Source organism: Zea mays, chromosome 1 (genome assembly GCF_902167145.1).
Source record: "Zea mays cultivar B73 chromosome 1, Zm-B73-REFERENCE-NAM-5.0, whole genome shotgun sequence".
NCBI classification, from domain to species: Eukaryota; Viridiplantae; Streptophyta; class Magnoliopsida; order Poales; family Poaceae; genus Zea; species Zea mays.
The window spans coordinates 259013687-259029272 of NC_050096.1; the positions used below are offsets into that span (position 1 = coordinate 259013687).

At 41.3% G+C, this 15586-nt stretch overlaps 1 protein-coding gene across 1 annotated transcript; it reads right to left on the minus strand.

The window, feature by feature from the left end:
* Nucleotides 1-28: 28 nt before the first annotated feature.
* Nucleotides 29-9263, minus strand: LOC103643707 (protein tesmin/TSO1-like CXC 2). Its single transcript, XM_008666879.4, has 11 exons — nucleotides 8898-9263; nucleotides 7760-7929; nucleotides 7023-7677; nucleotides 6010-6395; nucleotides 5857-5928; nucleotides 4158-4338; nucleotides 3982-4077; nucleotides 1443-1509; nucleotides 803-968; nucleotides 350-727; nucleotides 29-265 (listed from the first exon to the last, which is right to left on the minus strand). Exons 1-10 carry the CDS (start codon nucleotides 8958-8960, stop codon nucleotides 379-381), a joined length of 2205 nt encoding a protein of 734 aa, XP_008665101.1. The 5' UTR covers nucleotides 8961-9263; the 3' UTR covers nucleotides 29-265; nucleotides 350-378.
* Nucleotides 9264-15586: the final 6323 nt, after the last annotated feature.

Here is a 15586-nt window from a genome sequence, read left to right on the forward strand (position 1 = left end):
GGTCACAAACTTATGTAACTGAATTGACTACTGTGCTAAACTCAAACATTCATTATTCGATACGTATGTAGTTTTTCCCCACGAGGTGTGGAAATATGTACATACTGACCTTAGGCGGCGACAGGTCAAACACATTTAGCAGAATTGTTATCGGCCTGTCAAGATAGCGCAACTATATTTCTAAATGGTAGAGGTGCTGAAACAAGTTCTTTCAACTCTTTGTCAAAACCAGGGTCCAGGGGTACCAGAAGGGATCAGCTGTCGACTGAAAAAAAAAGAAACTGCATGATCAATTTAGTTTTGTAAACAGAAACATCAGAGAGAAGAAAGGAAAACAGCAAACGCGTACCTCAGTTGTCATATGCTGATGAACTCTGTTTAGTGGGGCTCACTATCAGCATCACCAGTTAGGGAAGGGAAGGACTTCAAAACCAGTTTTCTGCTGCTGCTGCCGATTGGGGACAATGCCGTACCAATCTGCAGGGAGGCAACCCTCTTCTTGTTCGGTGAAACAACCTTGACGCTGGTGGTGCAAGATGAACCCACTTCCTGGGTATCTGAAAAACCATTCCCGAGAACCATCTCAGCAGGGTTGTGCAAAACATCTTCGAGAGGTGAGAACAAAACATCCGATTTCATGGGAGGCCGAGGGTTGTGCAGTCCATAAGAGCACCCAGCAGTTGGCGGTGGCAGTTTGGAGCATGTAGATGGAAGCAGGAAGGGAGATCTGAAAGAGAACCCAAAATGTCAAGCGTGTGGAGTTCTGTAAGGGAGGCAAGAATCATGCACAAATGATACAAACCTGTAAGTCTCAAGCAGAGGTGTCACGAGTGGATTCTCATACGCTGGAATATCACCAGATTGGCTAACCACATGGTGTTTGCCAAACGCAAGTTTGTCTTCCTCCCCATGAGTGCCTTTTGCTTTGCCCCCTTTCTCCAGTTTTTCAGTAGTTAACAACAGCACACCTGCAAGGGAAAAAAAGAACAGTAAAACCTGCCGAGTGAGAATGATACAACATCAAAAGGTTATATTGTACGCCTATCTTATCTTCAGCAGTTTTCACATCTCATTCCCTATCTCATCTTCTATTTCAAACTTCATTTTACAAACAATGTTATTTACAGTATAAAACAATATTTTGCATAGCCATATACACGATCTGATGTACACAGCCTAAAGTTAGCTCAGCCAAAACAGATTAATTGTGGAGGCAAGTATGTTCCGGAGAATATCTATATTATGTTGGTTGCAAAGTACATGTACATATATAGTGGTAGGGAAACATTGATTTATAGTGGAGCCAATCAAGGATCCTTGTCATAGCATACTACAGCCAGAAAGGAAAGTGCATCTGCATACCTAATCATAGCAATAATCTCATTGCTAACAAATTACATTTTTATAAAGAAAAAAAGGTATCGAGAATGGATCAAACTCACCCTCTCTTTTTCCAAAAGAGTTCTTACAACTCATGCATCGGCAACTTATGCAGCACCCTACACCACTCTTATGACACAAAATAACATTATAAATTAAATAAGCACATGAATGGGTCAATTTATTAACAAAGTTAGTATTGAGGGAAAAGAATCACACAGTTACAATAGCATAGGAAATATCTGGCCAAGTGAAGGTGGGGTACAGAAGGGCACCAGCCAAATTCCTTAAGGCAGTGGGGTCGTCGACAGGAGCACTGTCAGCCGAGATCTTGTCCTGAGTATCAACCGGGGTGGAACAAGGCTTGCAGTCAGTCATCCCAGCACGACCCAGAATATCCCGAGTGTAGTGGCGTTGTTGGAGGAAGAGACCAGTAGTCCGCTGCTCGACGGTAATATCCAAGAAGTGGTGAAGCTGACTGAGACCCTTCATCGCAAATTCCCGTTGTAAGGTAGCAATGGTCCGGTGCAGGAGAGCAGAGCTAGAGGCCATATGGACAATGTCATCCACATATAGTAGCAGCTACATAACATCCGTTCCCTGGTGGTAGATGAACAGAGAGGTGTCTGACTGGGCCTCAACAAACCCCAGAGAAAGCAAAAAGGTGGCAAATCTATTGTACCAAGCCAGAAGCACCCGCTTAAACCCATACAAGGACTTGTTCTGGCGGCAAACCAGATCTGGGTGAGCTGGATCCACAAAACCAATAGGCCGACTGCAGTACACTGTCTCTATCAGGGTACCATGGAGGAAGGCGTTATTGACATCCAGCTGGTGAACTAGCCAAGATCACGAGACAGCAAGAGCCAGGACTGTGTGAATAGTCGCCGGTTCACCGCGCGCTGAAGGTCTCATCGTAGTCAACACCCGATCGCTGAGTGAAACCCCGAAGAACCCATCTAGCCTTGTACCGCTCTAAGGAGCCATCCGCCTGCTTCTTATGAGTGAAGATCCACTTGTCGGTGATGATGTTACCGTAGGTGGGACACGACACCATGTCCCAACTGTGGATGGCGAGAAGCGCCTCGTACTCCTTCCTAGCACACCACCAGTGAGGATCGACAAGCGTGCCATGGACAGAGGATAGTACGGGGGAGACGATCGCAAAGGTGAACGACTCGGGGATGGTCGTCGAGAGAGTCAGGCGGTCCATGGGACAAAGCGTCCCAACGCCCCAGCATGTCACCATCAGGTGAACGTGGCGAGGGTCTCGATGGAGCAGGGAAGGTGGTGCACCGACGACTTCACGAGAGAGATGGTTGGTGCACCCTCAATGGCATGACTCTGGTAGACGTGCATGGGCTCGGTGAAGCAGCACGATGCCGATGGAGAAGGTGGAGCAGTCGAAGGAGGTGGTGGCTCGACCCGCAAGCGTGGATGGTAGACGCACGCAAAGCGAGTGAGGGTGGGGAGTGCCGCATCTGTGCACGGCACAGCAGAGGGATCCACAGCCACATGTGGCGCAACTGGGGAGTCTAGAGCCGCAGGAGGCGCAACAAGAGAGACCGAAGTCGTGCAGGGTATGGAAGACGGAGTCGAAGAGGGCTCAAGTGCCCCAAAGGCACGAGCTGCGACATCGGGGCGATGGATGAGTGACCTGCGGGGGGAATAAACAAAGGTGGCTAGACAGGAGGAGCCACAAGGTCAGCATCAAATAAACTTGCCAAGTAAGAGCTCAAGGTGGAAGCAGGATTCATCAAAAATGACATGGTGAGAGATAATGACATGATGGGAGGAAATATCATAACACTAATACCCCTTATGATCGGGAGACTACCCAAGGAAGGCACAAAAAGACGATCGGGGTGCAAGCTTGTGCGGATCAGTGGCCGAGAGGTTGGTATAGCAAGCACATTCGAATGCACAAAGGTGATCATAGGAGGGAGGAGTACCAAAGAGAGCAAGGTGGGGAGTGGGAGCACTAATCGCCATGGTGGGAAGGCGATTGAGCAGGTAGGTGGCGGTGTGCAGCGCCTCAGCCCAAAAGCGAGCGGGGACCGAGGCCTGGAACTCCAGGGAGCGCATGATGTCGTTGGTGGTCTGAATCATGCACAACCTTGCCATTTTGGAAAAAGTGTAGGGGCCAAACATGCGAAGCTGAACACCGTGAGTGAGAAAGGAGCGGGAGGTAGAGTTATCAAACTCGCGCCCGTTGTCACATTGAATAGCCTAAATAATGCGACCGAATTGAGTAAACACCCAGGCAAAAGTGAGAGATAGTCGTGAAAGCATCGGATTTCAAGCGCAGGGGAAAGTCCAGGAGTAATGCGAGAAATCATCGACAATAACCAAGTAGTACTTATATCCTGAAACACTGATTACAGGAGAGGTCCACAAGTCACAGTGAATGAGAGCAAAAGGACGTACAACCTGAGAGGTAGAGGAAGAGAAAGGAAGGCATCCATGATATTGAGGGAAAAGAATCACATAATTACAACATCCCATAGGGTTAGTACATAAAGCACAAGGGGCAAAATCCAAAAGTATAACAGTTACAGTTAGATTAAGTTAAGAACACCAAATTGGCAAGTTAAATGGTACCTGAAAGCACTCGCAGTATTTTTTAAGACAAGAAGACTTCCTGCAATTGCATCCTCTTTTATGTCGAGCAGAAGCAGGAGTTTTGTTAGAATCATCCTATAATGAGCGGGATGCCATGAGCAATAGTGAAAAAAATAAAAATGCAACTAATAGGATCTGTTCTTCTTAGTTCTTACCCCAAATTCTAAAACAGTCCCATATGTATGAGTGACTGTTGGAGCAAATGCTAGAGGATTATGAGATTCAGTCCGCTTGCGAGTACAAGAAACTAGTTCCTCATGTGCATGATTATTGGAACAGCCTTGACATGAGCACAAGCTTGAACAATAGACTTTTGCAGCGAAACATGGACAATAACTGCATAAGAAATGACAAAGGATGGTCATAATCTCAAATATCATAAGAAATTTGTATAGTACATTTGGTTCTTTCAAAAACACAAAAGTAAGAGAATCTGCTGCAGTGCTTCCATTGCATTGACTAGTAGTTTATGTTCACCCTTCAGATGTTAAAGCATTGCACGTTAAAAGAAACACAGGGAAACAAAACCAATGAACTGTTCTCGACAGTAAATAATTAAACCAATGCAACAATCAATTTTACTTTATACAAGTTTTTTCCTAGAACGCGTAGGAGAGTTGTGTGCCATTATATTAAGACTTTTATATGAGGAAGTTTCAATTGCATAATTTACCAACAGGCATGAAACATATCGAATGTGTAGACATGTCTGAATTTTGAAGGCTGCTTGAAAATTTATCAAGTTTAAGTTTTAATGATTATTACCAGAACATAATAATAGAATACAAAAGTGCAAGGGGACTTTCACTATTACCAATCTAGAATTCCTCTGCGTACTGCCCTACTCAATATATAAGCAACAATGCTAGTTGAAACCACAATTATGAATTGGTAACCTCAAGAAATATTGGTCATGATGATACAAAAAAATGAGGAAAACCCATAATTTCTCCTACATCGCAAGCTGGAAAACCCAGCTTGCTCAAATGGCACAAACATAGTCTAAATATTACTCAGAAGGAAGGTTGAAACCCCATTATCTTAAACAACAACAAAGCCTCTTTTAGTCCCAAGCAAGTTGTGTAGGCTAGAGTTAAACCCAACAAAACCAACAAGTCAAGGTTCAGCACATAGATAGTTGTTTTCCGTGCATTATTCAAGGCTAAATATTTGTGTGTCTATGTGTGTGTCTATATCACCTAGGGTGATAGACCAGGGGTCCATCACCTGGACCACCCTAGCGCGCCCGTGTCCCAGCCCGACCGAGCCGCCCCCCGCGCCCGCTCGCGTCCCCCGGCTGACCGAGTGAGCCGCCTCCCATACGCGCGCTACCGCGAGTCGAGCCGCCTCCCACATAAGAGCCAAGTCGAACCAGTTATTTACCGTGAGCCAAGCCACCTCTCGAATGACTTAACGCGCTCAAAATGATCTAATGTTTTCTTTACGCTTAATAACTTAATGTTGCCCATAATGAGTGAACTAAAAACAAGGAATGTCTGAGAAAACATTCGAGTACTAAAAACGTGCGCGCAGATGAGGGCCGCGGCGGTTAGGGATGACCGCGACGATTGCTGAGGGTGGGGGAGGGCCGCGACGGCGGCTAGAAAATTAGGGAAACCCTAATCGTAACCTCCTCTGATACCATGTTACTAACCTTGGGATTGACAATAGATGATTAGTCACTAAGGACTATAGTTATATATATATATAGGCAGTAGGTCTGGGCCTAATGGGCCTTAACAGGAACATCCCAAGTAGAACATTATCATATTGCCTGCTTCAAATGCATTTGATATCCTCACGGTCAAAGATAAAGAGTACATGGGAAAATCTGTATATTGCAAGGAACCTTACAGTTTTAAGCATTTTGACCTTCTACAGTTACAATGTCTGCAAGATTCACCATCATCTTTTTGTAATTTGCGCCTGCAAAAGTACTCCCAAAAGTCACCATCAACAGAGAAACTCTAGATAAAAAGAGAGTGAGATAGGCATATATTAATTAACCTTTTCTTCTTGTGAATTTGTTGGCCAGACTTGTCAGCATTAGGCATGGTTTTCTGAGAAGAGTAATTGTCAACATGAGTGAACACCTCACTGCCATAAAGAACGGTCTCACTGCCAGGAATTACTGTTGCTGGACTAGTTTGTTCAGATAACAGTGGATGATTAATTGTGAGTGGCATGTCTGATAAATTCAAGGCAACGGTATTCAGATGCAAACCAATACCAGGCAATGCACACAGAGCAGGATCTACAGGATTCAGATAGTTGTTGCCACATATACTCGCAGGATTAATATCTGAGATATTTTGCATACTCTTATTAGATGTCCCTGACTTGTCATTAAAAAGGCTGCACCTATGCGTACCATATTGATGCTGTGATAAGGCCTGCGAGATGAAAACAAATTGTCATGTTTTATGACAAGAGCATCAAATAGGAAAACAAAACATAAAAGGCACTGCAGTCAAAACAAGGTGTCTCGTCCGTGGAGGGAAAAACCACCCTCCCGGTATTATATATTAAGAAGAGACCGAAACATGGTCCCGGCCGATAAAATCTCCGAACCCTGGCCCCATCACTAGCGGGCCATCATCGCCCACTCTGCAACGGTCCAGCCGGAGGGTGGCGCGCAGGACGTAACCCGGGAGCGGGCGGGGCAAAGCGAGAGGATTTTTTTAACTAAGCCAAAAATTCGCCCCCGAGGGGGATCGAACCCGGGACCTGGAGGTGGTACTCGGAAGCCTTAACCATTACGCTAGAAGCCCTTTCGCCAGTCAAAATAAGGTGTCACATCTACTTTTTTTACATTAGATGCAATTTAGAAGTTTTGAACACTTAAACTATACAGTCTCTGTCTAGTTAATATAACCAGAATGAAAGACCAAATTTGGTATCAGAGAATTAATCAAATTACAGAGGAAAAAACATGTTCACTATCAATCAGACTTCAGACCTAAATTATATTAGAAAGGAAATACTAAAATTATTGATGGCATCAAGAAATTCTCCATTACCGTGCCATCAATGGAAACTTTGGATGTGTCCAAAATATAGTCATTTGAATCCAACTGGTTTCGAATAATAGCAGGGAGCATTTCTTGGTCATGATTTATTGTAACACCTGCTGCAGCATCAGCATAGTAAACATGAGTGCCATCAGCAGCACTCTGGATATAAGAACCAAATTGCTCAACAAAATCTTCTCTTCGTGAATCCTCCAAATTTTCTTGATCCACTGCCAAGGATGTGCTAGATATGATACTATCACCTTTTACCTTCCAACTCTGTTGCTGTGCTTCTAAGGCCAGATCTGATATTGATATGACACTATTACCAGTACCACAATGTGTGATCAAGTGATTTAAACTGCATGGTGCTAGATCATTGCTATCCTGTTTGGCCAGCTCATTCTCCTGAACATTTCTTCCAGAAGTCGATGAGTCCATTTGGTCAAAGCCATTCTGATCAGAGCATGTGCTTGATGGCTTTACATGTTCCACATCTGCAGTATGATTTGGTTTGCCATCAATATCTTGTTTATTGGCATCTCCTAAAGTTTCACTACCAAATAAGGTGGACTGAAGCCATTTGCTTGGTGAATTTGTTGCATCCTCAAAAGGAGTACAAGTTTCTGGAGCAAGTGCTGCGGATCCAGACAGTTCAATGCAGCTAGAAATCCCCATCATGTAAAGACTGTATTAAGTTTAAATGACAAAAACACATATATCAGAAACAATAATAGAAGATTTACCTGATTGTGGATTTAGATTCCTTTCGTGGATTAACTTGGGGCGAGGTGAAAATTGAAGAAACAGGTGCTAAGTTTGATGACTTGAATAGCTGGACACTTTGTGTTGAACCTAAAGGCTTCGGTGGTGCTATGGGAGATAGACTATCAACGAAATCGAAGATAGGAGAGTCCTGTAAATGTAAAACCTTAGAAACTCAAGACTCAAAAAACTTAACCATGAAATAACAATCTTACTAGTACGTGCAATGCTTGTGTATTACGACGACACACAGTCATATTTGATAATATTGGTTGGGGTAGACCGGACTCTACAAGCAGTGCAAGCGAGGGCCTAATATTGCTAGTAGATCTAAAGCAGGCACTTTCAACATAAAGCACCCACATAAAACCTATTTACTCACATGATTTGCATTTGTAGGAGATAGCGGTCATAATCCGTTTCAATATGAAAATTCATACGCTGACGAACTAGACAGCAGTCAATGCACAGATAGGAGAAGAAGAGCAACAGCTGCACGACACGGATCTAAACCTTAAGTTTCAATAGAAAGAGCTGCATTTCCAAACAATTTGCAGAGTCAATTAACCGAAACATCCCCTCCTGGCTCCTGAAACACAACTAAGTCACTTCCGATTGTGCCGCCAGAACCCTATAAATAATTCGTAGGAGCACTGAAAGTTTCAAAAACTGAAAACTGTGAGAAATGCTTTGATTCGCGCGGTGGACCACCAAAATGCAAGGCAATGTCCCACATGACCACATACATCAGTGGAAGGGAAAACACTAGTTCTGAGACCGGAGACTGCAGAAGCATGGAAAAAATTCTATGCAGTCATCAAGTCATGCAAACCGTTTACATGACAATGCATGCATCAATCGCGGTTCATCCTAAACCCTAACCTCCCCCATAAAGACGAAGCCCAAAACTCGAACCGATGAACCCAGCGAAATTGGCCATTACAGACAACATGAAGTAACCCGGGAAGACGAGCTAACAAAAAAAAAAAAAAACGGCTTGCATATGTCAATCGTCAGCCCACCCGTAACCCGTGGATACATAATTATGATCCCAAATCCTTTTAGCACTTGAGACAAAAGCGGCACACCCCGGCGGGGGGCGTGTGAGTAGGAACGAACCCCGTAGAGCGCGACGGCGGAGGATGACGGTCGCCCGGATGGGGGGCTATCTGAAGCGTCCATCTGCTCCGGCGATGCCGTGAGAGATCACCCGCGCCGCCGGTGCCTGCAGTCTCCTCTCCTAGCTAGTATCGCTTGCCTACTCACCGCCGCCTCTAACGCACGGCAACGCGGCTATGCTTCAGGCTGGATTCAAATCTCTACGCTTTATAGGCTACCCTACTATTTCCAACAATTATCTACCGAGATTTTTTAGGGTGCGTTTGGTTGGTTTAATCGGTACCATATGAGATGTAACTGCGAGTACCAAATATAAAGTCTATTATGTTGTCTCCTAAATTTTATCTCTTAGAAAATATAGTTCTCAAATTAGCTCGAAAGAAATGTTTCTGTTATTTACATTACCTTCTAAAGGATATCTTTCTCTATATCAACTTCTTATAAATCTAGGCCTCTGTATCAATATTCTTCTCCAAATTAAAAAAAAAATATTTCTGTTCTTTACGGTAACTTCTAAAGGATATCTTTCTCTATATCAACGTGTTTTATAAATCTCATCATCTGTATCAATACTTCTCCAAACTAGGTAAACGTTTCGAAGTCCGTCCAGTGGGCGGTGGGCCGAAGCATGTGGACCCACACTCCTGCGCCATACTCCTGTCACGAATTTTCTCGCCATGCACATTTAGAGCTACTTTGAGAACCTCAAATCTCCTTCAAGATTATAGGGGATTAATGTGAAAATAAACTAATTTCCTCTTTAATCTCATTTAATTTTGAAGGAGATTTAAGTTTTCAAACTAGTCCAGCGGACGAATGACGCCCTCCACATTTATCGGTTAGAGGATGCACTCTAAAAATTTTAGCGGTTGTTTGCAGTAAATTGTTGGAGCCGGTAGAGGACGTTGTGGACGCTAAATTTAGGGTACATAACTATATAGCAGATCTTGTTAGATATATGTTTAGAGTATCTCCAACAGTGGTTTAGTACCAAATTAAATTATAGAGCTCAAGCTACAAAAAAACTGTCAAAAAATATAGATCACTCTTAAAGTGCCACAAATATAACATCTTATTCGACTGCCTCATATCTAGATCTAAACGAACGAACGCTTTACAAAACTTTCCTTTGCAACGAACATGGTATATTAACATATTTCGATTAATCACTTAATTTAGGACTTTACTGTTGGAGCCTTTTTTGTTGGTGCCCTGAATTCTATAAAATATATTTATTTTAAATTTTTAGGGCATTTTTATAGGGCACATTGTTGAAGATGCTCTTACAAAACTAATTATATAGACAAAGACTAAACATGAGACAAATGTAGTAAGCCTAATTAATCCATAATTAGCAAATTTCTACTGTAGTATCACATGAATGAATCATGGACTAAGATCATGTTTGGAAGCAACTTAGTTTTTAAGAAACCAATTTCTAGAAACTAGTTTATGAAAAAAGACTGATTGATGATGTTTGTAACCTATTTTCTAAGAAACTAGTTTCTAGTTTTTTGGATACATAATGACTAGCCTACCGTTTCTCTATTTTAAAAAGTGGTGGCAATAGATGTAAATTTCATGAAATCAACAAGGACATAATGTAATTAAATGGACAAAAGTAGTTTTAGCTAGGAGAGGGTAGCTTCTTGGTTTCTAAGAAACTGGTAATCTAGTTTCTATAAACTGGAGCATTGTGAGTGCAATCAACCTCTTGAGGGTTTTGGTGATAAAATGACAAAACAAAATCTAACAAGTGTGCTTCATGTTGTACTCACTTATCCTAGATTCAAAGAAGTACAGGAGATCATGTGGAATTAAAAATTGAAGCATAAGGAACCAGAAAATCACGCAAATTATCCAAATTTTTTTTGATTAGCTCTTGTGGTTCCAGGCGGTCAAAGCTTCAAACTTTACATTTTTTAGTCATAGGATTCATCGTACTATTAAGAGGGATTCGCAAAATGTAACGATGTTTGCATTAGCCCACAAAATCTCCCCTTCAAAATCTATTTTTTAAACTTGGTTTGTGGAGTATGGAGTTTACTGTTCAACCCCTCCTAGTTTTCTGGTTTGATATGCACTTTGGTAAAAAGAGGTTGAACGGGTCCTAGGACGTCAACTGGTTTTAACTAGAGACCTCTCGTAAAAAACGATTGAACCGGCCCCCAGGGACGTTTCAACTAGTTTTGGCCAGAAACATTCTCTAGTAGAAACCGGTTGAACCAGCCCTAGGGGCGGTTCAATCGAGTTTCAAGCCGGATGAGGTGGTGGCTGAACTGGTTATTCCACCGAGTTGGGCTCTGGTAGAAACCAGTTCAACTAGGTATCTAGGCGTTTCAATCACATTTTGCGCAGGCTTTTCAAACGGTCAGTTGTTGGAGAGCTCCCCATATTTATAGCTTCTTCTCTCTCTCCAACGAACACCCATGCCATTTACTACTACCAACCTCAAGTCAAGAGCATTCACTCCTTCCCTCACATTTACACCCCAAATCCCTCCTCCTTCAATCGATTGGACGACCCTTTGGTGTGAAGTGAGTTTGTTGAGCTTGTGCATTGATTTCCCTCTTTCCCTCTCACTCTCTTACTTGGGCTTTTGCAAACATAGATTTGTGCGGATTTGTTACTCTTGGAACCTTGAGTTCCTAGACGGTTTAAAGTCATTTGAGAGTCTCCAAACTTGTGGATGACCTCAAGATGTTTGTATTACCCGCTCTTTGAGCAAGTTTGAGTAAGGGATTATGCCTTGACCTTTGTGGTCGGCAAGAGAGGATCAGGGTTGGAAAATACATAGCCCTTTGTGGGATCTTATGAATCATCTAGACTCCTAACTGATGTTTTGGTAACTAATGACAACCATATGTGGACTAACAAATCCATGGAGAAATAAGAATGCAGGTTCGACCATAGGGCGAAGATCCTTAGTGAAAGTCTTGGAGACTTAAAACGTTGGTCGTGGAATGAAAAAAGGCAAAGCTATAATATAGGTTTTTACTTTTGTCGGTCAAAAGGTGTTAAGAGAAGGAAATTGAACGAATTAGTAGGCTAGACAATCATACTATTAAGAGGGGTAAATGACAATTCTTTGTGTGAAACTTAGTGCCTGATAGAGCATTTAGATGTTGCATATGCATGAGGACAACAACGCTTCCAATTCTGAGAGTTAAAATCTTTTCAAAAGCGTGTTTGGAAAGTAGGCTTATTGTCTGTGTCGTGGACCTTTGTGGTGTGACCGAACCTCAGGATAAATCGAGTCTTCTTATGCTATTGCTTGTTCTTCGTTCATATTTCATCTTATTGCAAGCAAGAATTCATGCATAACTTTGTGTGCGTAGAGTTTGTGGAGTTGCTCCACTAATTTCTACCATCCCTTTAACTCGATTATATCAAGAACGTGTTTCATTGAAGAATTTGTTATTAAACTCCACGTTAGATCCGATTTGTCAGTTTAAACGGTTCAGAGTGGTTCAACCGCCCCTGATAGCGGTTGAACCAGCCTGCACCGGTTGAACTAGTATTCTCATATTATTTCAAAGTTTTGTTGAAATTTTTAGGTGTAGCCTATTCACCCCCTCTAGTCTACCTTTAGGCATAAACTGGTATGTTTGAAACCATCTCAGTTTCCATAAACTAGTTTCTTAAAACTGGGTGCTTACAAACATACCCTAATTATGATTAATAGGTTCACTTTGTCATTTAGGTCCCGTTTAAATGCACTAGAGACACTAATTAGCTACAAAAATTAGTTGTATACTTCCAAACAACCCAACTAGTAGTTTAGCTTCCGGTTACTTTTAGTCATAGACATTCATACACCCATATCTAATAGTCTAGCTAACTATTAGCTACACCATCAACTAGCCATTAGTTATTAGCTAGTCCAATCCACCTAAAATTAGCTAATAGTTAGCCAAATATTTGTTAGTTAGTTAATTCTACTAGCAACTTTTTAGTCAGCTAACTATTAGTTCTAGTGCATTCCAAACAGGGCCTTAGTCTTTATCTATATAATTAGTTTTATAATTAAATTATGTCCACGTTTAAATGTACTAGAGTAAACTAAGCTGGCTAAAAGTTACTAATATATCTAGCTAGCTAACAAATAACTAACAAACAGTCTCCAAACTTGTGGACGACCTAAAAAAGTTTGTATTATTACTGACTCTTTGAGCAAGTTTGAGTTAGCTAGCTAACAAAAAAATTCTTATTTGATAAAAGTAGCTAATAGTTAAAGTACTGGCTAGGCTATCTAGATGTATGCTACTAATTTTAGCAACTAACTATTAGCTCTAGTGTATTTAAACATGACATATATTTAATACTTTTAAATAGAATTCAAACATATGACGTGACACGGACTAAAGTTTAGTCATGTATCCAAACACCCCATTAATATACAATTTTTATCATTAGCCTATAGCTATTTTAATATTTTTATCAATATTTTATTTAAATAAAAAATCGTCTAAATGTATAATTAAGTGAATTATATAATTCATACAAATAATTAAAAGTTACCTAAGTTAAACATAAAAATAAAATAAAATAAGTTATAAATAAAATTACATAACATAGACATAAAAATAAAAATACATAATTCATAATTACAATCTATTTTATAGGTTGGACTAAATTTTTAGACTTTATATTGTTGAAAACATGTAGTTGATGTAACATGTGCGTGGACTAATCAGAACACGTCACGTTATTGAAGACGATCATTACCGACAGATTTAGGTTGGTACTGACCAAACCATCCAATACAATAGCTGAAAGTACATTAATCCCTTTTGTGGGTTTTGGTGATTTGGAAAATAACACTAAAGGTCTAACAAGTTTGCTAAGTGTTGAATAGGAAATTCAGTATGATGAACATACTTGAATAATGCATAATGATCATTGAACAATGGTTCAACAAAAGGTTAAATAACCAATGAGACAATGAAAATAGATATAATATGATCTCTATATTGGTTTGAATATATGGACAAGACCTGAGAAATCACTATGCATAAATATGATCAGGATAGATGTTGAAGTGATTAAGAGGATTAGTTACGCCAAAGTGAATAAGATATGAGGAATCATGAATTGGCTTGACCATATTACTATTAGTCCATATATGCTTCTATGAGAATCAAACTAGAGCTTGATTAATCTTAGCATTTATATCTAGATGACATTCAAGCATGGTTCACAATATTGAAGAAATGATTCTCTCAATGGATGCTCAATATGATGTGACTCAAAAATGTCTTGATAAGGTGAAGATAGCAAGGAAAGGGCTTCGAGGGACTAAGTGAAGGTGAAGGCCAAGTGACGGCTTGTGGACCGAGGTACCATGACTAAGATGAAAAAGAGAGTACTTGCACTAAGTCGATGAACTAATCAGCTATGAAGAGTTATATTGTGTTGATGCATCAGTAAGGTGACTTGAAGCCATGATTTGAACTCATATATGGTCAAATGGTTTAAGTCACAAGGCTTGATTTGTGTTTGCTTCAAAAGGTGAGACAAATATGTTTGTGATCCTTATGAAGCAACGCCATGGATAAATCACACATGAGACACCAATTACTCAAGGAGTTTACTTAATTATATTTTATTTAACTAGAGTGTAGGAATCGTCGTACTATCAAGGGGTCCAAAAAGAAGGTTGGTGTTTGCCAAAGCTCAAGCCTCTAAATTCAAAATCTATTTTGAAAACCAAAATTTTTTGGACACTTTCTATGCTCGGCTGATGTTAGGTTTGATAAACGGAGAGTGTTCCTCTTGGAAAGCAGCTGAACTGGACTTTAGTTGAGTTGAGCTTTTCTTTAGCTGGGTTGAACTTGACTTCAACTGAGTTGAGCTTTTCTTCCACTGGGTTGAAGTTGACTTCAGATGAGTTGAGCTTTTCTTCGGCTGGGTTGAACTTTTCTTCAGCTGGGTTGAACTTAACTTCAGCTGAGTTGAGCTTTTCTTCGGTTGAGTTGAACTTGACTTTAGTTGAGTTGAGCTTTACTTCAACTGAGTTGAACTTAACTTCAACCGGGGTCTAGGGCAGGTTCAACCGGGGTTTTTCCCCCGGACCTCTCTAGTCAAAACCGGTTGAACCGACCCTAGGGGAGGTTCGACCGGTGTCAAGGTCAACTGACCAGTCTGACCTACAGTCTGCTAGTCTGACTGGCAGATTGACTATCAGTCTGACCACCAGGCGGTTGAACCGGACCTAGGGTGGTTCAACCGGCCCTGTGCAGAAAAGTTCAGCCCAGCGGCTAGTTTTGGAGCCCCACCTATATATACTCACTCCTACCTCTGTTCCCCACAAGAGCACGCACTAAACTCCATTTCTAACATGAGAAACACTCCCCACTCTCTCACACACACCTCTTGTCTCTCCCATTTTAAATCTTTGGAGAGAAATCTTTGAATGAGATTGAGAGTTGTGGTTTTTGTGCTTCATCTCCAAATCCTTCTTGCTCTTCTTGATTCGAGCTTTGGTACTACATCGAGTTCTTTATGGATTCATTACTCTTTGAGCTTCTAGCTCCTAGACGACTAGGTGTCGCTTGTGAGTCTCCAAATCTTGTGGAAGACCACAAGAAAGTTTGTATTACCCGCTCGTGTGAGCAAAGATTATTGTGTGGGCTTGACCTTTGTGGTCGACAAATGGATGATTAGGGTTGAAAGAGTCCCAACTCTTT